At 37.3% G+C, this 24,561-nt stretch overlaps 1 protein-coding gene across 1 annotated transcript in view; it reads left to right on the forward strand.

The window, feature by feature from the left end:
- Positions 1–24,561, forward strand: part of CDC73 (cell division cycle 73) — a 106,311-nt gene that overhangs the window by 13,191 nt on the left and 68,559 nt on the right. Inside the window, exons 2-11 of the mRNA XM_010832124.1 lie at positions 8–18; positions 2,565–2,670; positions 6,214–6,283; positions 8,262–8,324; positions 8,404–8,456; positions 11,565–11,653; positions 15,409–15,625; positions 19,239–19,337; positions 21,181–21,259; positions 23,106–23,170. Coding sequence (XP_010830426.1) covers positions 8–18; positions 2,565–2,670; positions 6,214–6,283; positions 8,262–8,324; positions 8,404–8,456; positions 11,565–11,653; positions 15,409–15,625; positions 19,239–19,337; positions 21,181–21,259; positions 23,106–23,170 — 852 coding nt within the window. The remainder of the gene's footprint in view (positions 1–7; positions 19–2,564; positions 2,671–6,213; positions 6,284–8,261; positions 8,325–8,403; positions 8,457–11,564; positions 11,654–15,408; positions 15,626–19,238; positions 19,338–21,180; positions 21,260–23,105; positions 23,171–24,561) is intronic.

Here is a 24,561-nt window from a genome sequence, read left to right on the forward strand (position 1 = left end):
CAACGAGGTGGTTTGGGGGTGAGTCTGCTGCGGCGGGGGGCAGGGCTGGGCGCCGCCGGGTCCCCCCCTCTCTCTCTCCGATCCCCTCCCCCCCGCTCCCCTTGGGGGTGGAGGAAAACGGGTGCTCCGGGGAAAAGTTTTCCCGGGAGCAGAAGTTGCAGCTCGTCTGTGAGGAGGAGCGGCGTCCGGAGGGGTCCCTCCTCCGCGGCTCCGTATGGAGGTTTCTGCCTCCGTGTGGAGGTCTCTGCCCCTGTGTGTTGGAGAGCCGGCCGGGTGCATAGGTGCATATAAAGGAGCGCCCCGCCGGGTCCTAGGGCTGCTCTTTTTGTCCTTTAGTTGTTGTTGTTGTTTAAATTTCTCTCTGAGGCTTTTCTGCGTTGGTCTCTGCTGGCCCTTGGCAGCTCCTGGTCGGTTCCGTCTCCTTTCGCGATTCCGTCAAGCAGAGAGAGAAGGGAACCCACTCCATCAGGTTAGGACGGGAAAGAGATTTCGGCGACCTGGGACAAGTCGTCGAAATCTGTTGGAGTTGAAGGCAGGGGTCTTCCTCAGGGAGAAAGTTCCTGCATTGAAATGAAGTCAACTTTGCCGTTCTAAATGGGAAATGGGTAGAGTGTGCGACTGGGGGAAATGTGTGTGAAGAGAGTGTTTCTGGGAATGTTGATTCCGGTGGGGGTTGCCCGACTTTAAGTCCTTAAGGAAGACACCTGAAGGGAGGTCTGTGGGTAACCTACATGGGAAAAGTATCTGAAAAAAATAGATATATGCATATGTACTTCAAAAGAAAAAAAGGTCTGATCATCGTGAGGGGCTTTTTGAGTGAACCGTCTCTCAGTGGCGTTTCATTTGGATAGCTAGAACCCTAGACGGAAACTTCCATACTTGCTTTGCTTGATTGAATGGGAGCAGTGGACTTTAGGAAGAGTTGATGAAAAGCTAGGGGAAGTTTAGTTCCTTGGTTTTTATTTACTTTTTTGGCATCTTGGGCTGCTTATGGTTTAATTAGCTTTGTGCAGATGGCTAAAATCATTCTGAGTTTTCTGTTTTTTTTTTTCCTTTCAAAAGGAACTTGCACAGGCAGATTTACATTTTAAAAACAAATTAACAGCTTATGTGAAGAAAAGTTTATTTGATTTGAGGAGGAACAAGCTGGAAAAGGTTAGGAGTCCTCTGCCCCACACATTGTGTAGGAGCTCAGCGCTGATTGGATTTTTGACTGATGGGTTTTTCTTGAAAAAATGGTTGAGTATTCACAGTGTGAGGGTGTTCAGTCGGAGAACTGGAAAATATTTTGAAAACCTGGGTCGGTGCCTCAAAGGAGGTTACCTCAGTCAGAGTGGAAGAGATGACACATAAGTTGATAAGAATCGAATTCCAGTTCCTAAAGAGAGCAATCACTTCTAACTGGGAAAGTTTTCATAGAAGTGTGTTTGACCTATGGACATGCTAGGTTTTTCTTGAATAAATGAATGAACAAATGTTAAGGAATGGATAGGAATTCTGAGGACGAAGTAGTGGGCTGGGTCTTCGCAGCTGAGGGAACTGCGTGCTTAAAGACCTGAGAGCTGGAAAGGAAATGTTTTGATAGCTGAGTGAAGCCAGTAGTAAGAAAAGTGTGCTTAGAACAGTAGATTTCAAACCTTTGCAGCAGTGAATCACACCAATACATGTATTTTCATTGAGTGTTATTCTCTTTGTATAGGGAAATGCACACATATGCATGACCTTAATATTTACCCTTACTGAATGCAGTGCATTGTTTTTTTTTAATGTATCATGAAGAGATACAACTTGTTAATCATGTATTATCTACTTCACAGTACAGTGATAAGTGATATGTGGTTTGAAGTATATTGATTTAGAGAAAAAGTGGAAATAGAGGCTAGAAAAATAAGTTTGAGACTGATTATATTGAGCCATATTCAGATGGATTTAAACAATACGTTGATATTTCTAGATGGGGAGAATGTAATAGGACAGTGGGATTGGACAGTAACATTTGTTGAGCAAGTAGTATTATGTATTTGCATGAAAGGGCTTGCACTCCTGGACGACTGTTTTATCACAGGTAGAATTAGTTTTGGTTTTACATCACTGATTTAATTTGAGAGAAGTCATAAGAATCATAAGAATCTCTGAATTTAATTGTAGTGTTAAAGAATGTTGGTAAGGGTGTTTTCTCAGCAGAATCTTACTTAGAAAACATGGTAAGTTTCTTGCAAGTTTAGCCTAAGTGACTAGTGTGCTTCTTTTAATCAGTTTGTTTCTCTTAAGGATCCTTCCTAACTGATTAGGTTTCTCTATTAACAAAGCCCAGAAGCTAATTTGGACCAAATTCTAAAAAGTCTGTAGTAATAAAGTTTGAATAGTACTTTCCTTACCTCTTGCTTTTTGTCATTGTTTGCATTTGTATTTCTTTTGCCCAAATGCCATTTTCACTTATTAGATTTCATACTCTTAAGAATATTTTTCTTTGGATAGCACCGTGTGTGTGGATAATATTATATGATTAAGCCCAAGGAGTTGTATTAGAATTGTGAGTAACAATCTTGTCTTAATCATTTCAGGACTGGGAAGGAAGGCCAACCTAGAGAGTACTACACATTGGATTCGATCTTATTTCTACTTAATAATGTGCACCTATCGCATCCTGTCTATGTCCGACGTGCAGCTGTAAGTAGAATTCATTTAGAGACTTGTTTTGAATTTGATAGTTGATCCTATTTGGCGATAACTTCCCTCATGAGTTTCAGATCAAAAGAATGAAAGGTTTATCTGTAATAAAGTCTCCTGGAGGGTCAAAGTTAGATCAGTTTATGTGGATTTTTTTTAATTTGTGATTTTTTTTTTAAATTTGTGAGTTGTGAGTAATGTTTATATTAGTAGGAGTTTCAGAGCTGTTTTTTAGGGATGTTTTAAAAATTGTGTAAGCCTGTGGGAAGACTCAGATATTCAGAACTCTAGTTTCAGTTCAGTTCAGTTGCTCAGTCTTGTCTGACTTTGCGATCCCATGGATTGCAGCACGCCAGGCTTCCCTGTCCATCACCAACTCCTGGAGCCTACTCAAACTCATGTCCATTGTATCGGTGGTGCTATCCAACCATCATCCCCTTCTCCTCCCACCTTCAATCTTGCCCAGCATCAGGGTCTTTTCCAATGAGTCGGTTCTTCACATCAGGTGACCAAAGTACTGAAGTTTTAGCTTCAGCATCAGTCCTTCCAATGAATATTCAGGACTGATCTCCTTTAGGGTGGACTGGTTGGATTTCCTTATAGTCCAAGGGACTCTCAAGAGTCTTCTCCAGCACCACAGTGCAAAAGCATCAATTCTTCGGCGCTCAGCTTTCTTTATAGTCCAACTCTCACATCTGTACATGACTACTGGAAAAACCATAGCTTTGAGTAGATGGACCTTTGTTGGCAAAGTAATGTCTCTGCTTTTTAATATGCTGTCTAGGTTCTTCCAGGGAGCAAGCGTCTTTTTATTTCATGGCTGCAGTCACCATCTGCAGTGATTTTGGAGCTCTAGTTTAATCTCAAAGAAAAAAGGATTTTTTGGCATCAAAAAGAGTCAGGTTTAGTAGACAGCTTTTTTCCCTTCCCTTTTTTCCCCCCCCCCCTTTTTTCAGGGATTGTAGTTCCCTGACCTGGGATCAGACCCATACCCCCTGTAGTGGAAGTGTAGAGTCTCTACCACTGGACTGCTGGGAAGTTCCAGTAGACAGCTTTTTAAAATGAATTTTTTAATCAACAAACTTTTTTCATTGTTGATAAATTTATTTGTTTTCAGATGATTGAAAGGTGCCTGCTTTCTGCCTCAGAGTGCTTGAACACAGCTTCTTTGAACAAGAAATATATGTTTAGTGTCAAGTGTGTATTGAAAAATGCACTATGTGGGGTGAAAGTATTTGTGACTTGGGAAATTGTGGTATAAAATAGCAGCGTCTTGCTCTATAAAGCTCTGTTAACTCAGGTCTTTAAAAATGAAATCAGGCACTGATTAGAATGTTTTGTTGAATAGGTCCATTCATTTTGAGGTAATAAAGATAGTCCAGACTCTTTGTTTAGGTTTACATTATGTCTCTGGGGAATGACTGTAGCACATAACTGATGCCATAACTGTTACTGTGGTCCTTAGGATCTTTGGTCCCATAAGGTTTAACTATCATTTCTCTTGAATATTTGCTAGATTGAAAGGGTAGAATTTGGAAAGTCTAGGGTTCTACAAAATTTTTAACTCCTTTGTTGCTCTTTCCTTTAAGCAGACCTTCTGAAACAACTTTTTCTGACTCATAGCCCCTGTTTTCTGTTGGTGATAACATACATAATCCATTAGTGACTAAATGGTCAAGTGTATTATCAAACTTAGATACAGTAATTTAAAGAAAATTAATTCAAATCTTTTAACTTAATGGTAGTCCATGTAGACTAGTTTTTAAAAACAAGCCCCAAAAAACCTGTGCGCTCTTACTTGTTTATACTCATAAGCAGAAATTTAAATTTAACCTAACTTTTAAAAAACAAATTAATTTCAAGTGATTAAATATTGTTTATCTCGTGTCGTTAGGGTGTATGTGCAGAATATTTGGTGCAGTAAAATATGGTCAGTATTTAGTATAAGGTAATTAGCCAAAATATTAAGGGTGCTTACTCATTGTTGCCTAAATAAAGTAACAGAGAGTTTCTAACTGTATAATCCTGTAACCAGCTTTTCCCTGTACTCTGCTATTGCTTGCTTACATTATGAAAACTGTGGAGAAAACTGTGGTAATGACAGAATTCATTGGATTTATCACCAAGGATGACTTGGTGCCTAAAGTATACAGTTTTATTTGTTTTGCTCACCTCTTTACAAATTGCTAATATAAGAGAACAAAGGAAAACTACTCATTTATCACAATAGACACATTTTCCAAATTTAATTTTTTACTCTTTGTCTCCTGCTTACAAATTTATGCACACTCAACAGTAGAGAAAAGAGATATGTAATGTAGAAAGTAAACAGCTGTCATTAACATTTTACTGTATAGTCTCCTAAATTTTTTCCCATTCCTAAACAACACATACCTGTTTTTTAGTCATTTTCTTTTTTTCTTTATTGAAGTATAGTCAGCATTCAATAGTAGTTTCAGGTGTACAGCATAGTGACTCTGCATTTATATACATTGTGACTTGATCACCACAGTAAGTCTAAGTAGTAACCGACTGTCATCATACAACATCTTTACAGTATTATTGATGATAGTCCTCATGCTATACATTACATTCCCATGACTGACTTCATAATTGGATTGATTGTTTTTTTGATGTTGAGTTGTGTGAGTTATTCTATTTTGGAGGCTAATCCCTTACTGAATATATTGTTTGCAAATATCTTCTCCCATTCAGTAGGTTGCCTTTTCATTTTGTTGATGGTTTCCTTCATGATGCAAAAGCTTTTTTGTTTGATGTAGTCCATTTGTTTATTTTTTTATTTTGTTGCCCTTGCCTGAGGAGGCAGATCCAGAAAAATAACTGCTTAGATTCATATCAAAGAACACACTGACTGTTTTTTCTCCTGGAGTTTTATTGTTGTATTTAATCCATTTTGAGTTTATTTTTGTATATGTTATAAGAAAGTGGCCCTGTTTGATTCTTGTTCCTGTAATAGTCCAGTTTTCCAAGCACCATTTCTTGAAAAGCCTGTCTTTTCCCTAGTGTATATTGTTGGGACATGTACTTATTGTTAATTATGAAAATTTAGTTTAAGTGCTAATTTAGTTTATTTGAAAGAGTTCAGGTACCATATTCTGAGGAGGTATGGTTAGGGTGTGAGAAACAAAAGCACTTTGGAAACCCTAAATAAAATGAGCAGTCTATGGGACTAAATCCAAAACATCATGAGTAGAATTAATAAATACTTAGAATAATCCAAGGGAAAAAATAAGAATATAATTGGTATTTTGAAGAGGGTTAGGATTATTGTTTCATTTCTAATGGTTATCTTTTGTATATGTTACTGGAACTGAGAATAAAGTTACCAAAAATCAATATGCTTAAAAATTTTCAAGATTTTATTAGATTTGTTCAGTCTGGTTATTTTCTGGAAATATGATTCTAATATATGTTGCCAAGATAAGTTGGAATAAAATTCAGATGTTAAAAGTTGTTTAACTTTACTAAAGCTTCTTATAATTGTTATTGATTTGATAATCTATTTTAAAATTTTGGCTCTAGACCGAAAATATTCCAGTGGTCAGAAGACCTGACCGAAAAGATCTACTTGGATATCTCAATGGTGAAGCATGTGAGTAATTTTTAAGTTGGTCTCATTCTTAAACAGGAGTTGGTTTCCACTCCCTGTAAAATAAGAATCAGTGGGAAGAGATTATGAATTCTCATTATAAACTTCCCCTACCTGCAACTCTGTCCACGTGCTGCTTTCTCTTTCCTGTTACCGTGTATGCACTTTACTCCTAGGACCAGCTAGCCCTTCCCTGCATGTGAAGTCCATTGCCTTTTGCACTCTCAGAGACTTTTCCTTTGTAAATGGTTGCTTCTCTCTTGCATCATCAGTTCTCTTCTGAATCATTCCATTTAGGATGTACACAGTAATATCTCTCATTAACAACTTTTTTTAAACTCCCTCCTTCCTATTTGCTGGGCTTCCCAGGTGGCGCTAGTGGTAAATAACCTGCCTGCCAATTCAGGAGACATAAGATGCAGGTTCTATCTCTGGGTAGGAAAGATCCCTTGAGGAGGAAATGGAAACCCACTCCAGTATTCTTGCCTGGAGAATCCCATGGACAGAGGAGCCTGGCAATACAGTCCATGGGGTCGCAAAAAGTGGGACACAACTTAACAGACTTAGAATGCACACGCTTCCTGTTCTCTACTGCTCCATTTTTCTTCTCCTTTTTATTACAAAATTCTTTGTGAGAGTTGTGTGGTATCACTGCTTCCTCTTTACCTCTGATTCTCTCTTGAGTCTACTCTAGTCTAACTTTCTTCCTCACTGTCTCACTCACATCACTCTTATAAGGTCAATGCTGACGCATGATTGGCAGATCCTTTGGTCTCTGCTTTTCACAGCTAACCTGACCTCAGTAGCATTTGATACTGTTGACTGCTTACTCCCCTTTGGAAAGCTTTTCTTGACTTGGCATCTGGGGCAACAGACTCTTGAGGTTCTCTTTCTACTCATTGTCCACCTCACTTTTTTTCTTGATTCCTTATCTCCAACATTGACGTTTTACTGAGCTTCACATTTATAAATTCACTGTCAGCATCTTCTCTTGGGTATTGAACAGGTGTCTGAAATGTAACATATCCTAAATAGAGTGCCGACTCCCTCTTTCCCTTCTCGCCACAGACAATGAAAGAGCAGGTCTGGTCTCCCAGTGTTTCCATCTCAGCAAATGGTCCCCCATTCATGTAGTGGCTTAGGCTGCAAACCCTGGAGAAATCTTTGATTCCTCTTCTCTCATAGCTCACATCCTTTCCACCAGCAAATCCTTTCTTTATCTTTGAAAGTATGACAGCTTCTTAGCATTGTATAACCACCCTGATCCACCTTCTTCCTTAGACCATTGCACAGCCCTCTTGAAGGTCCTTGCTGTTCGTTTCCTACCGTGTAGTCTCTGCTCACCACTTAGAGGGACCTGTTTTTGAAGAGCATCTGAACTTGATTGTGTCACTCACCTGCTCAAGGCCATCCTGTACCTTCCCATCACACTTGGAATACAGCTCATCCTCCTTCCCTGACCTGCACAGTCATGCTCTGCTCATCTCTGTGACCTCAGCAGCTCTCAGTCTCCCTGGTTCTTGTAGCTTTTCTGACTTTAGATCCTATGCACTTGCTATTCCCTCTGTGTTAATTTTGTTTCACATTGTCACATGGCTCACTACTCGCCACCCGATTCAGAGCTGTGCTCTAATGTTGATCCCTCGTGAATTAATACGTACGTTTATATTTTTATTTATGTTGTCATACACTTCTACATACCTACGTTGTAATATGTTGGGAATATGTTCTTTATAGTTGATTTCAGTCACATTGTAAGTTAAATGGTCAAAAATAGTTTGTCCTCTTACCTACTTTTTATTACAGATCAATCTTTTATAATAAAATGCTTTTACAAACTTGCTTTAAAACTTAGTTTTTTAAGAGACGTAATCCTATATTAAGTAAGAAATGTAACAGATATTGAGTATTTCCCTTGCATAAATTTCTGATCTTACATATTCAAATATTTATCTTTTCACATATCTTTTTAAATCTTCAGCAACATCAGCCAGTATAGACAGAAGTGCCCCTCTAGAAATAGGTCTGCAGAGATCTACTCAAGGTATGTCTTGTTTCATGTTTATACTGAACTCTCAAACACCTGTCCCCAAACTGTACATTTATTTCTTTTTTTCTTACAGTCAAACGAGCTGCAGATGAAGTTTTGGCAGAAGCAAAAAAACCACGAATTGAGGTAATGGAACTTTATTTTTAAAGTGATTCTTTTTTTTTAAATGGAGATTGAAATTGTGTAGTAGTAAGAATTCTTTGCTCATTGTAGTCCTAAGAGCTTTTTTTCTTGAAAAGTGGTTATATTTGCAATTGATTAATAAGTAGCTTGAGCTCTTATATTCTATAAGATCTCTCACATACTGGCTGCATGATGGACAAATTACTTTATTTTCTTTGCCTTTATATCCTTGTTGATGGAAGTGTTGGACTAGATGAGTAGTCAGAGCCTTTTCTATAAAGGGCCAGACAAGCCCTCCTTCAGGCTTTTGGGGCCTTGTCTTCATCCAGTTCCTCCCCTCTGCACTGTAGGCAGAGCGGTGCATGAATGACGAGGCGAGGCTGTACTCCAAAAAAACTTCATAAAACGGGCAATGGGGCAGATTTGGCCTTTGTGTTGTGGTTCACTTTCCCTTGGAATAAGGTGGTGTGGGAGTTTGCTCCCCTCTGAAGAGCTGTGAACAGTTACTTTTTCCTATGTTAACTTGTCAGGTTAGATGATTTGGTAGTATTTTATAGTCAGCAAGTGGAATATTACTGTTGGTAAACAAGGACAGTTTATGTTGAATAGAACCCTTTAAGAAATGCAGCTAATGTTGAAAAGATGATTTATTAACTAGGTCAGTTGTCTTAAAACTTTACAAAGTTTTAAAATGTTAGGAATTTAAATTGTATAATTACAGTACTGTTTATTTAAGTTTATAACAAGCCTCAGATCAGTTACATATAAACATTCTGAAAATGGAAGATAATGCATTAGAGGCTTGCTTAAAATCTGAGAAATGACTAAATCGGCTATAAATAAATGACCAGTATAGGAATAACACTTGTAATCACTGGTAGGGTTAACATTACTAGAAACTGTAAGTCTTTTCATTTGATACTTGTGTAACAATCCAATAGTTGTACCTTTTGCCTGCTTCATGAACAGCAAAGCATCCACAGTTAGAAAAGGATAAGGAAAGTAACTCTTAGGGGCAAGGTTGGTTGGTAAATACATACAGTAGAATCACTGACAAAATTTCATGCCAAGATTATGTAATTTTGCTTCAGTGTACTCTGAGACTTGTTTTTTCAGATAATGATAGAGATAATTAGCTCATTGTTGTTATTCTGCGCCAGGTGATACTCTATGTACTTGATGTACTTTGTTAACTCCTGTAATCCTCACCATCACCTCCTGAAGTCGGCAGTACCACATATGTCATCTGTGAGCTCACAGGCTCAGAGAGCAGTGACTTGCTGGGGAGCACATAACCAGGATTAGAGCCCAGGCAGTCTGGCTCCTGGCTGCTCCCCTCTGCAGGGTACAGATTTTGTGGCAGCAAAACTGAAATTTTCCACAACTCTTTGTGTGTAAAAGGAGGTTGTAACACATTGTGTACAAAATAAGTGAACTTAAATTCTTCGTTTATTGGGGAAAAACTGAAATCCATGGTTTAATTATTTGAAAGAGTTGAATATCTCAGAATTGCAGATTTGCTAGGATTCTGATAACTTTAAAAATCAACAAGAAATAGCATAATAAAATTCTTTCCAGAGTATTTGTAGAGTTAAATTGAATTACATAAATAGCCATATTACACACCAAGAGTTTTCAGTTCAAATATCTGTTGAGGGCCTGCTAGGCACTTTGCCAGCAGAGAGAAACCTTGGGATCTGGTTGAAACCTAGGCTGCAGTTGTCTTTAAAATCAGTCTCTTAAGGAACTTGAGTAATATGTGTTCAACTTTTATTTTAGATGTAATTTAACACATTTGTTGAGATATTAGTCTTTGCATTCACCCCGGCAACATGGCAGTTTTAAGTTTAACATGGTTAGAACACAGTTAGAGCACGACGTTTCTCTGGGTTTGTAGAATCTACTGATGGATTTTATACAATTTCATATTTGTTAGCCATAGACACTGACTCTGGTTCTCAGTTTTCTCATTTGTTGAATGTAGGCATTGAACTAGATCAGAGTTAGTAAGTTTTGTTTTTTAAGTAACCAAGACCTAACTTTTACCTGAGATTCTAATACCTAAATAAGGTAGAAGCTGAGTTGCAAAGGTTGAAGTCAGGTATGAAATGGCTCATGGGCACTTTGTAGGAAGCGCATGGCGTTCTGAAGAAGATCCTTTGAAAAACATTCAGCTTTCACTTCTGGTGTTGTTCTGTGCTAAAAGGTTCAGGACCTGGGGCAATATACGAAAACCATCTGGATCCAAGATGAAAGTTTTGACTGTGGTTAAGGCTCCTCATCAGTTCAGTTCAGTCGCTCAGTCGTGTCTGACTCTTGGCGACCCCATGGACTGCAGCACGCCAGGCTTCCCTGTCCTTCACCATCTCCCAGAGCTTGCTCAAACTCATATCCGTTGAGTGGGTGATGCCATCCAACCATCTCATCCACTATCATCCCCTCCTTCTACCTTCAGTCTTTCCCAGCATCAGGGTCTTTTCCAAGGAGTCAGTTCTTCGCATCAGGTGGCCAAAGTATTGGGGTTTCAGCTTCAGCATCAGTCCTTCCAGTGAACATTTAGGACTAATAAAATGTTACTTTTCTGAGGAGAAGGAATTTTTTGTTGTATATTGTCTTTCTGAGTAAGAGTAGCTATGCTATATTATAAAAAAGCCTTAATCATAGGAAAAACTTACTAAAGTTTATTTGTAAGCTTTCAGTTCTAATCTTAGGTGCTCCAGCATACATTTGTTACTGTTTTTATGTAAAGTTCAGTTCAGTTGCTTAAGTCGTGTCTGACTGCGACCCCCTGGATTGCAACACGCCAGGCCTCCCTGTCCATCACCAACTCCCGGAGTTTACTGAGACTCATGTCCATCGAGTTGGTGATGCCATCCAACCATCTCATCTTCTGTCGTCCCCTTCTCCTCCTGCCTTCAATCTTTCCGCATATCAAGGTCTTATCCAATGAGTCAGTTCTTTATGTAACTAAAAGTATTATAAAATTGACCCAAGGCCAGTGATGCCTGGGACTTTATAGGTGGGACCTTTGGCAAAAGTTACGTGCAGTGTTTATGGTTTTTTTGTTGTTTTAAAAGTTAAGTAAAATTTTAAAATATTTACTATTTTCAGGATGAAGAGTGTGTACGCCTTGATAAAGAGAGATTGGCTGCTCGTTTGGAGGGTCACAAAGAAGGGATTGTACAGACTGAACAGATCAGGTAAGAATTTCTTTGATAGAAAATAGGCAATTTAGGCAGTATATATAAGTGTATGTGGAAACGGGTATTAACATGCTGTCTACATACATGACATTCTTCAGTGTGCGTCTCCCTGCCCTCAGTTCGAAAGAAGATGCTCGAGCATTTTTTATGATGGAGGATTGGAAGCCATTGTGCTGCTTAGGCTTTCTGGAAGTTTCTTGATTCTGATACCATATTGATCTTTTAAAAAATTATTCCATATCCAAGCCACTCATTTGTCATGAAATCTCTTACTGGTTTATAGCAGTGATCAGCAGACTTTTCCGGTAAAGTACCATATGTTAAATATTTACATTTATTGAGATTATTAACATGCTTAATTCTAGGTCAATAATTCGCTGCTGTTTTCTGTTTGTCTCTTTGTTCTTTTCAAAATTTTGTTCCCTAAAGCGCAAATTAACTTGATTTTGGATTAAATGAATATATGCTATGATTCTGTTCTGTCCTCTGTTGGTTGAGTAGTGTGTGCTGCTGTTCTCTCCGAGTGGCTGCTGGGGGTCGTTGTGTGTGGCGTGTGGCATCACAGTCTGCCTGCAGGGTCTGCCACCTTGTGTGCAGGGCAGGAACCTCAGCACGAGGTGCTTCCTGTTCTCTCTTGGCGTTTGTGCTGCTGTTGTCATACGTTTTACTCATAAACGTGTTCCAAACACCACAGTGCATTGTTCTTACTCTTGTTTAAGCATCTAGGGAAAATTGTGTGTACTATTTCCATGCCTCCTCTTCCCTGTTGTAGACTTATGTACCCGTTTTTTTCCTCTTTGGTCTGGCTGACTTACTTTTTTTTTTTTTTTTAACTTAACGTTCTTTTAACATTTCTTTCTGTTTAGGACTGCTGGTGTTTCTTTCAACTTTTTTATTTTGGAAAAAATCCCCCTCCCCCCCCCTTTTTAAAAAATTTTCATTGGATGTGGAATTCCAGACTACCTCTTTTTAAAGTGTGATATACCACTGTCTCCTTGATTGCATTGTTTCTGGTTAAAAATCTGCTGTTACCCCTTTTTCTTTTTTTGGTGGCAGCTTGTGGCTTGTGGGATCTTTGTTCCCTGATCAGAGATTGAACCTGGGGTCCTTGGCAGTGAAAGCATGGAGTCCTGACCACTGAACCACCAGGGAATTCTCTTTTGTGTCTTTTAATGTGGCTTTTTTCCTTTGACTACTTAAAAAGTTTTCTGTATTGCAGGTTTGGAACTATTTAATTATCACATAACTTTGGAGAGTGTTGTTCATGTTTCTTGTGCTTGAGTTTTTGAGGGGATTTTTGGGTTCATAATTTTCAGTGAATTTAGAAAAGCCTTTATACCGCTTCCTCAGTTTTTTTTTCCCCCTTTCTCCCCTCTTTCTGACCTAATTACTCGTACTCATAATTGTTCAACAGCTCGCTTATGTTCTTTTCTTTTTTTGGATTGATTCTTTTTTCTGTTCATTTTGGATAGTTTCTGTAGTTTTGTATGTAGTTCTCTCATTTTTTCTTATATAATTATATTCGTATTATATTGGTAGTCTCGAACATTGTATTTTTTACCTTTACAAGTTAAATATACAGCCCATGTCTCTCTGTTGAATGTGTGGAATAGTTATATTATTTTGGTGCCTTTGCCAGTCCTGCAGTTTTTTCCAGTTTAGATTTCTCCTCGTTCTGGCTCACATGTTCCTGCTCCTTTATATGCCTGTACTGTTTGGATACCAGACATTGTGCATCTTACATTGTTGAGTGCTGGATGTTTTTGTGTTTTTCTAAATTTTCTTTTTTGTTTTGTTTTGGGACATAGTTACTCCTTTGAAACAGTTTGTTCCTTTTGAGTCTTGATTTTTTAATTTAAAGAATTGTTGTTTGAACAGTGTTTAGTTAGGGTGTAAGAATTGTTGTTTGAACAGTGTGTAGTTACTGCCCACCATTGTTGAGACAGGACCATTTTGACCATTACGCCATCTAACGCCCCATAAATATGAGGTTTTCAGTCTGGCTGGTGGGACTAGGTTCTGCTCTTCCTCCTGTGTGGGTGCTGGACTCCGTTCCCTCTAGGTGGTTCTGTTCCTCGCTTTAGTTTCCAACTACTTATGGACTAATCAGTAATCTGCCAGAGTACTCGAGGGGTCCTGTGCAACTTTCTCTTCTCAGGCACTCTGGCCTGTGAGTTCGTGTACTCTTTGATCTTGCTGGAATCCCAGCTCTATTTTCCCAAATCAGGATATACGGTAAGTTTTGCCTGAGTTCTCCCCCCTGTGCTGTGTTGGGAACTTACAAGGGTGTAAATTGCAACCTCCATAGGGCTTACTTACTCAGTTTTCATGTGTGAGAGATCACTGTCTTTCATTACTTGATAGAAGATATTGAGTAAACTGTTGTTTCATATATTTTGACTGTTTCAAGGTAGGATGATTAACCAATCCCTGTTACTTCATCCTGGCTAGAAGTAAAACTCCAGAGCTTGTCCAGTGCACGTTTTGATTATAGTTTAGAGAAGTGTTTGAATTTGGCTCAAGGTATGCTGGTATGCTTTCGATTTTAAGGGAAAGTTGCATAGTATTATATAAAATGAATCAAATGCTGATACATATTGAGCATCTGCTATAAAGTACTTTCATACCTAATGGAAATAAAATAGCATACTACATAATACTACCATGTTTAAACCTGCAGGAATTCCTGTCTTTTCCCCACATGTTGTTTAAACGTATTTCAAGATTGTCATCTTGTGATTAGAGTAATAATTTTATCAACTGCTGTTAAGGTATCCAAACTCTTTTTCTTGTTTTTATGTTGTAAGAAATGACACTAAGCTTATCATTTTAATGAAATCTATACTTTCATTGTTAAGTCTGTTTTTTTATTACTTCTGAAAGCATAGTTTCTGTTTGCTATTTCAGTGCTTTTTGAAAATGAAGTAAAAGAAAGAAAATGAGAACTTCAAAGTATCGTTTTATGTTCCAGACTTTAAAAGGGGTATATGTTTATGTGGCACATAAATGTCTCTGTCAGCTGTAAAATTGATATGTTGTGTATTATAACATAGATTTGAAACCTTGAAATAAATTTCAAGGAAAACCTAAACTTTGGATTCTTTACAGAATGAAATTCCTCCCCCCCCCACCCCGCCTTTCAAGGTGTTGTGTGCACATGCTTATGGGGGGGGGTGTGTGTGTGTGTGTGTGTGTTTGTGTGTATGTATGTATGTGTGTGTATTTGCATACAGGATGGGGAGGGTTAGCAAACAAAAGTCTCATATAAAAGGCTTTTTTGTGGAGGGAGAGCAGAGAAAGTTTTATTACAGGGCCACATAAGAAGGACAGGTGGCTTGTGCTCAGAAAACCCAAACTGATGGGTTTCAGCAAAGTATTTTTAAAGACAGTGAGGGAGCGGTGTCCCAGGGTATGTGATTGGCTTGTGCAGAATTCTCTGATTGGTTGATGGTGATCAATCTAAAAGGCTATATTAATGAATTATTTGGGTAGGGGAAGATATTTTTTAAAATGTGAAAAATAATTGTGCATTGTTCCTCCTAAAAATTACTAATTTGCTTATAGTGTAGTATTTTTATGTGGACTCTTAGATGGTTATAAGTTATCAAGTGTGTCAGTTTTATGTATATGGAGGAAATGTTAATAATTGCCACTTAAAGTATTATTACCAGGAAGTTATAAATGTAACAAAATATTTTATAGTGTGCTCAAGAGATCCTTGCTGTGAATATTAAAAAAGACGTTGCTTTCAGGTCTTTGTCTGAAGCTATGTCAGTGGAAAAAATTGCCGCAATCAAAGCCAAAATTATGGCTAAGAAAAGATCTACCATTAAGACTGACTTAGATGATGATATAACTGCCTTAAAACAGAGGAGTTTTGTGGACGCTGAAGTAGATGTGACCCGAGATATTGTCAGCAGAGAAAGAGTGTGGCGGACGCGAACAACTATTTTACAGAGCACAGGAAAGGTAATTAAAATATTCCACTTCTTGTTTGTTAGTGTCTGTGTGTATTTCAACTACGGTTGATTTTAAAGTTGGTTAAAATTTCCTGTGAGGAGGAATTTTTTGTATCTAAGAGAGCAGTAATCATTTAGCTTTCTAACTGACCTGTTTACCATTCCATGCTAGTGTATGATTGGTGGTTGGTCATCAGATAAGCTGATGAAAAAGTCTGAGTCAAAGTGTGAGTCCCTTTCTTTCCACCTTATTTATAAATCCAAAGAGATTTACAATTTTGGTGAGATTTTTTGCTTAAACCCAGTGAACAGGGAATATTGATGGTGAGCTCTCTGGTCATTAATACCAATATTAATTTTTTTCTTCACAAAGTAGAGGACTTAATGAAAATGGCCCAACAAACATTTATTTGTTTATTTGATACATTCTCTTCTGTTGGGTGGTTGTGGCAGTGTTTGCTGGTTCCTCATTAATGGAGTTGTTTTGTTTTTGGCTGCAGAATGGTGGGTTTTCTTCATTTCCTTTCCCCTTTTTTCCTGCCTCCTCTTTCCTGTCTTCTTCTCTCGTTTCCTATTCATGATTATAAATAACTGCATTAAAAAACATCCTTGTACATACACCTTCATGCATTTATTACTACATAGCAGAGGGATTAATGCCTAGAAGCCAAATGCTGGTTAAAGGAGACATGTACTTTAAATTTTGAAAGATAAGTTCAAAGATACTGGATATTTAGTGTCTTAATATATCTCCAAAAAGGTTGAGTCAGTTCTGTTTCACTTACCTATTTTCACCTCTCTTTTCCTCCCACACATCTGAATTTTCTCTTAAATGTTAATTGTTCACTGAGACACAGTTCACAGTGATGATTTGGTGAGAAGATTTTTTAGAAATGGTGAGATTACTGTTGAAAGTGAACTTCATCATTGGTCTAGGCAGACTCATTTTGTTTGCACATTGTTTTGGATTCTGGCCCTAAGTTCACTGTGCCATTTTAGTAGAATAGCTACTACAAGGAATAATATATGAAGGGAAGAGTTTTTTCTCTTGTACTTTGACTTGTTTTGTAGAGTAGTTGATGTCAAGATTAAGAACCATTCTCCAGAGCTTAGAATTATGAAGAAATCTGAAAACATGAGTAAACCTTAAGTTTGTATTTAATTTATCTGTTGATGAAAGATAGTGAAAGTCGCTCAGTCGTGTCCAACTCTTTTCGACCCCGTGGACTGTATAGTCCGTGGAATTCTCCAGGCCAGAATACTAGAGTGGGTAGCTTTTTCCCTTCTCCAGCGGATCTTCCTGACCCAGGAATCAAACCCATGGTCTCCTGCACTGCAGGCGGATTCTTTAGCAACTGAGCTATGAGGGAGCTGTCGTAGATCTGTTGATACTCATTTTTAATGCCTAGGGTGGCTAATAGTTAAGTATTACTACTTATATTGTTCTTCCAGTGTTCATTGTAATTTTTGAAATGAATAACTTCTTTGAGCTCTAGGTGGCAGGATTGTACCACCATTTCACAACTAAGTGTTACAGTAGAATTTAGCATTGTTGGCACCAATGTGTAATTTAAAAATAAGTTAGCATTAGAAGAACTGTTTTGTAGCTAGGTTTGCTTCTGTGAGTATTAACATTTTAAAAATCAAAATGACGATTTTGACTGGTAGTCCCTCTGTATATTGTTTTCATCTGACAAACTCTTGAAAAAAACAAACAAAAAACTTTTAGGTGCTTATTGCCCTGAATGGCCCTATGATTTTAAACAGATCTTTATTATTACCACATAGCAGGGTTTTCTTATTGGCTGAGTTTCTTGAGCAAAAGCTATTTTTTCAAAATTCCATTGCAAGCACCTTACAAAAAAGCAGTCTAATTTTATGATACTGTTTAAGATATACTTTTAAATTTACACACACTAATATATAGTCATTGTTGAAAAATTGATAAAAGAGATCACTAAAAGGAAGGTATAATAATCACTTGTAATTTTATCACATAAAAATAGCAACATTTTAATTAATTTTTTTCTGGAGTTTGAGTCTCTCATGAAATGCTTTATTTTTAAAATAGTGAAATTTGCTTTTCATGTTTTTAGCTATTTTCTTAATAGGATTAAGACTTTGATTTGCATTTGTCACTGTGTTGACATTTGCACTTCTGGTGCAAAAGCAGTGGTTAGTTAACTGCTAGTATCTTGGTGTGAATTAAAGCATTGGCACCAATCTTTGCTAGTGGCAATTTTGTCCACTAATAATGGCCTTGATGAAATTAAAAAATTCACTAATTTTATTAAATCTTAACCTTTAAGTATATTCTTACCAGTATTTTCTGTGATGAAATCAGAACACCAAAATATGATGATTGTCTCCATGAAAAGCACATGTGCATTTGGCATTTTTTGGAAAATGAGGGAGGAAAGGCTGTGGGTTCAAGAAATAAAATTGACAGTATTTTTTTGTCAATTAAAAGAAAGTTAGAATTTGGGAGGTTCCTTTTTGCTCCTGAGACCATAGAGTTTCCTAAATTTAACATAGTGTCACACTTGCTTGTCATTAACATTTTGGAAAATAGTTTTTCATAAAAACAAGTTATTTTTACTTGGAATACCTTTTTCCCTCATTTTTGAAGGAATTAATATTTTAAAAATAGCGCAAATCTCTAATTTGATAAATATTATAACCTGTATAAACCAAGTCTCTTTGGGGTGTGCCATGATTTTTAAGAGTAAGTGGTTGTGAGATGTGTGTTTGTTGTCCTAAAGAATTATAGGAACTAGTAAGTGCTGTTACTGTGGCAGTGGTTAACATTATGTTTCAGGCTGTCTCTCCTCTCCTATCCATGTTTATTTGTGTGACATTTATGTGACATCCTCCAGCAGGCACGTGGGGGCACTGACTTGGGGTGCCTTGGTCCTGGCCTTCACAAAGGTTATATTCTTCAACACGAGACAGAATGTTGCTTAAAATGATGAGTGATGAACAGGCAGAATTAGAAGAGCCCCAAGGGAACTGAGGGAGAGTCTCAGGTGAAAGAAGAGTATTTCATGAAGGAGTGGTCAGATTTGCCAGCTTTGTTCAATGTTGCTAAGGTTGTTCATGTAAAAGTTGTTATGTTTTTAAAAATCTTTCCAACTTACACAGCTTTGAAAAGTGCATGTTGACTCCTAACAGTATCTCAAACTTTCAACATCTATAAAGTATAGTAGTCTGAAATTAGCATTGGAGTTTATCAAGAAGAAGCTTTAATAGTTGATTTCTTTCAGAAGAAATAATTTCTTCTACAACTAAGAAGCTCCCTTGACAGTAGATCTGCTATAGTTTTGTTTTTAAATGTTACCTTGTTTTCTGCTTACATTTTTTGAATAAATGGAGAATATCAATGAATTTATAGCTAGTTATGTACTTTAAGTAAAATGAAAATAAGTGAATAACATTGGGTTTATAATAAGTGGTCTTTGGATGAATTTCCTAGTAGTAGTTGATTTTTACTTTTGTGCGTATAGTAATCATGCCTCATTATGATGTAGTAAGGGAAGAATTAATAGAGAAAACTGAATCTGAAATTGTTTATTGAGTATTTAATTTTAAGTGGACTCAATAATCGAAATCCATTTCTGTTTCAGAATTTTTCCAAGAATATTTTTGCAATTCTTCAGTCAGTAAAGGCCAGAGAAGAAGGGCGTGCACCCGAACAGCGACCGGCCCCAAATGCAGCGCCTGTTGTAAGAACATTTTGTTGCTTCTATAGTAGTTTTATTAAAAGTGATTATTCAGTGTTGTCATATTGAAAACATCTTTAAGTATTTATTTGCTTATTTATTTTAGAATTGAGACATACAAAATTATATTTTTTCAAGTATACAGCGTAGTGATTTGACATTTATATGTATTGCAAATTGATCAGAACCAGAAGTCTAGTATCCATCTGTTACCATACAGAGTTATTGCAATATTATTATTTATTGACTGTATTCCCCATGCTGTATTTTGTATCCTTGTGACTTAATTATTTTATAATTGGAAGTTTGTACCTCTTAATCCCTTTTATTTGTTTTGTTCCAACTCCTCCCAACCCCTGTAATGACCACACGTTTGTTCTACATCTTTCTGTGAGTGTGTTTCTGTTCTGTTTGGTTTGTTGATTTGTTTTCTTTTTTTAGATTCCACATATAAATGAAATCTATGAAGCCAGTTTCATAAGATTCAGCAAAGGAAAAATAACATGCAAATAAAACCTTTTTCATTTTATAATTTCTAAAAGTATGTCAAAATTTGGTAGAGTACTAATACAGTCTTTGCAAGAGTAAGTAGGTTTATTTGTTCATGAAATTCTTGGTGTTTAACCTTTTCAAGGTAGTGAATTTTTGCTGGTATTTAGATAAACACTTCAGGTGACTTGCTGGCCAGGTTTTTTTTTTTTTTTGGAGGATAATTGCTTTGCAGTGTTGTGGTTTTTGCCATATATCGGCATGAGTCAACCACAGGTGTGCATTTTTAAGTGCCTCTTACTTGTCAGGCAGTGTGCCGACAGAGATATAAGACGTATAAGAGTGAAAAGCTTCCTTTGCACTTATGGTCTAGTGGGACATACAGATAAATAAAAAAGGCAGGGATAGGTGCTGTTATTGCAAAACAGAGTGTTTATAATTATGAATTGGTGGACTTGTTGAATAGCAACTGGTAGGAAACTTACATCAACTCCTGAAACAGTTCAACTGTTAACTTTGTGACTAAATATTCTCTGTATTCTCATAATCATTAAACTACTTGAAAATTTTAATGTTTGGCATTTGACTGTGGAAGTATATACCTAGTGACAGTCTTGAATGAATATGTTTTATTTGGAGTAATAATTGTGGTAGCATCCTATTGTAACAAAATGAAAAATATTTCAGTCTTTATAAATACCATGAATTTCCCAAGCAATTTTGGGAATATTCTTTAAATACACTTTTTTAGTTTATCACAGACTTTTATAGAAAGTATTTGTGAGTTAATTAGATGTTAGATTGGCACGTTTTTCTGAGTGTTTTAAAAAAACAGCTTTGTTAACTTCAGCTTTGCACTGTACATTGATAAATGGGTTTATTGTCATTATTTTATTTATTTAATATAAGGATTAATAATTTGGGGAATAATTCAGTTAATAGACTCCAACATGCCAGTTGAATATAAGGTTTGAATTAAAAGTTTATTTTTTGGGTTAAAGAAAAATAGTTTATGATTGGAGTGAGTTTATTTTTAAAGAAATTGAATCGTAATGAAATTATTAAGTGCACCCATTTTATTTCTGCAGTTTCTGAGAATTTTGTTTTTCGCCTTGGTGCACATTTACTTGGTGTTCTTTACCTCCTCCCTAGTTGAGATGGTTTTCTAGCAGTAAACAGTATCTTGAAAATCAGCTTCAGACGATTCCCCAGTTTTGTCTACTCCTTGTTTTGGTCTTATTGGCCAAGGTATTAAGAGGAAAGCTTAGAAAACAATAGCTTTATTGTGGTTTTTATTATAAGTATTAAGTAACAGTTTAGACAATATTGACATATAACTTATGATGTTTTTCTGCAGGATCCCACATTGCGTACCAAACAGCCTATCCCGGCTGCTTACAACAGATATGACCAGGAACGATTCAAAGGAAAAGAAGGTGAGTTACTTGATCTTTCTCTTCTCCTTGCTGTGGTTGTGCTGAACCTGAGAGGCAGTGCGACCTCATGTGTGGGAGCAGGAGTTGGCTAACTTCTGCAGGCCAAGTCTGTGCCACCACATGTTTTTCTGAACTATGTTTTGTTGGAAAACAGCCGCGCTCATTCATTTTTGTATTACCCCTGTCTCCTCTAGCACTGTGACAGCAGTGTTGAATTTTGACAGAGATCATGTGGCCTACAAAGTCTAAAAATACTGTCTGGCATTTTACAGAAAAGTTTTGATGTTCCTTTAACAGTAGTCTGTCTCAGTTTCCTTCTGTGTGTCATTACGATACTAATAGTATTAATAGTAATCCCTTTGGGTTATTGTGGGGATTAAACTAGTTAATAAAGTCCCCAGAATAGTGACTGGTGTATATAATAAGCTACCTGTAAATAATTGCTATTGTTAGCCTTAATTCCATTTCTCAGAAGTTTATTTTAGGGTAGAAACTCTACATATCAAATCATATTTCCCCAGTTATAAATGTGTGCATTGAGGACTTGGGCACATAGACTGGAGTAGCCACGTGAGGACTGGCTTTGTGATGGCTCCAAGGCTCATTCAGCAGTGAGCCGTTTCCACATCAGCGAGGTGCTTAGTGAGGGTGGGACTAATGTCAGTGTAACTTTTCTTGGGCTCTTCATTTATCTCATTCATGAAAAAATGAGACAGAAGCAACTGTAAAAGGGTAGCATTTATGATTTCTTTCTTGCATAATCTGAAATCCCCATAAGTTTATTAAAGAACTTGTTGCCTTGATGCAGTGAATTTTGTGTGCTTGTTCCATTGGCTGCATAAAGGTAGGTACTGAATGGCATAGAAAGACGGTTGCTGCTGCTGCTGCTGCGTCACTTCAGTTGTGTCCGACTCTGTGCAGCCCAATAGAGGGCAGCCCACCAGGCTTCCCCGTCCTTGGGATTCTCCAGGCAAGAACACTGGAGTGGGTTGCCATTTCCTTCTCCAATGCATGAAAGTGAAAAGTGAAGTGAAGTCGCTCAGTCATATCCGACTCTAGCGACCCCATGGACTGCAGCCTACCAGGCTCCTCCGTCCATGGGATTCTCCAGGCAAAAGTACTGGAGTGGGGTGCCATTGCCTTCTCCGAGAAAGATGGTAGTTTGTCCTTTTATCCAGTTTTTCTCTTGGAATGATTTTTGTCAAGTAGGGGTTGGCAGCTTACAGCCCATAGACCAAATCTGAACCTCCTGGGGTAGAATCAGGCTATACTCATTTGAATACTTATGTTGTTCATCCTGCCTTTGCACTCCAAATGCAGAATTCAGGACTTGTGACAGAGACTGTATGGTTTGCAGTGTGTAAAATATTTACCTCTCTGACCTGTTACAGAAAGGTATACTGAGACTCTGTCCTGGAGTGCCTGTCGATATTTAGTGTTGCTTTTCTACGAATTACATAGCAGGTACTGGTGATTGTTACTTTGGAACACAGATTTTTATGTTAAAGAGTTCATATTAGGACTAAATAACTTGGGGATTATAAAATATTTTATTCAGTTTCACTTTTTGTATTTCCAACCAGCTATATGACTTGAACACAGTTGTAGAGACAGTCCTAACCAGCTTCTGTACTTTGGGCCCATTGGTGTGTGTTGTTTGCATCTTTGAGCCTGGTATTCCTTTGAAAGTTTTCATCTTCACAAGTATGTAAGTTAACTGTATGTCTAGTAGATTCAAGGCTTTGTTATTCTATTGAGCTATCAGATATAATGTAGATTATTACTTTAGATTTGCTATTTATCATAAAATATATAAAATCTAATGGTAACCTCACTTTCTTTATAGAAACGGAAGGTTTCAAAATTGACACTATGGGCACCTACCATGGGATGACTCTCAAGTCTGTGACGGTAAGTCACTCTGACTCCAGAGGTTGTTATGTTCCAGTCATTTTATGTGAGTAGCAGATGTTGAAGGAAATCTGTGTTCTCTAGTAGTTTCTATTTCAGGCTTTTATCTTTAATGGCCAGTTGTCCTGACAGAGCTGAGGGGTATTATTTGATTCATGGGTGTCTTTTTTTTTTTTTTTTTAAGCTGAGTATGTTTAAATGAAAGTTGTTTTGATTAACTTGCAAGTAGATTGGATGCTACCTGGTTGGAGATTTTAAAGTTAGTGATGAGATGAGAGGTTACATTTGGGAGAGTTCTTTGCCATAGTATCTCATGTCCTTAAAATGTAATGTTTTACGTTCTGAAAAGACAGATTGTAGTAGTTCATGTCATGCTACGAATTGCATACTTGACACAACCGGATACTTAATGTCTGTGATTGTAGGCCTTTGGCTCACTTTTAGCCAATTTGTCTTTTTTATTTTTTAACCTCCTAAAGATGATTATTTCTAGATGATCTGACCAAGCCCTATTTTTTTTTTAGAAAAAATAAGTTTCAGTTGTACAGTGTTGTAATTTAACATCTGTGTACGCTACTGAGCGATCACCACAAGTCTGCCATACAGCTGACCCCCTCACCCATGTCTCTTAGCTCCCAACTACCTATATTTCTGGTCACTACTTATGGTTAATGCAGTAATCTTTGTATCAGTGAGTTTTTCTTGAGTGTTTCCATTTGTTGTGGGGTTTATTTTTTTTTTTCGGTTTCTGCATATGAATGAAATCACATGGTATTTGTCTTTATCTCTGTTTTGGTAATACACTGATTTTTAAATTGTCATCAGATTTGATTTTATATTATTAAAACTGTATGAGGACTCCTTATTCATTCAACAAGTGCTTATTGAGTACTTGTGTCAGACATTGTTCTGGTTGCTAGGGTTGTTGCTGTGACTAAACCAGATAGGACTCTTTAGACAGAGGAGTCAGAGAGGCCTCTCTGAGAAGGTGACAGCTGAGGAGAGGCTTGGTGAAGAGCGTTGTGTAAAAGACATGCAGGCGTCAGGACTAAGGCCCCACACGCCACGGTGTCCGGGCCAGGTCACTGGAGTAGAGTGGGTGAGGGGAATGTGATAAAAGACTAGGTAAACCGTTTTATGAGATCTGCTTAGTTCTTCCTGACTTTAAAAGGTAACTCACAGCTGTAAGATTTAACTTAAATTCTTAAAGATTTATTTATTGATGTTTATTTGGGGGCAGAACTTGCCTATTGGCCAGTTCTATAGTGAACTATAGAACTGATGCTATTATGTAGCCATCAAAGTAAGGTTTTTGTGGTTATTTTTGTCACTGTTGGTTTTACTTTTGTCTCATCTGAAATGCTGTGAAATAGATTTCATAATTGAACTTC

Source organism: Bison bison, unplaced genomic scaffold (assembly GCF_000754665.1).
Source record: "Bison bison bison isolate TAMUID 2011002044 unplaced genomic scaffold, Bison_UMD1.0 scf7180017864537, whole genome shotgun sequence".
Taxonomy (NCBI): domain Eukaryota; kingdom Metazoa; phylum Chordata; class Mammalia; order Artiodactyla; family Bovidae; genus Bison; species Bison bison.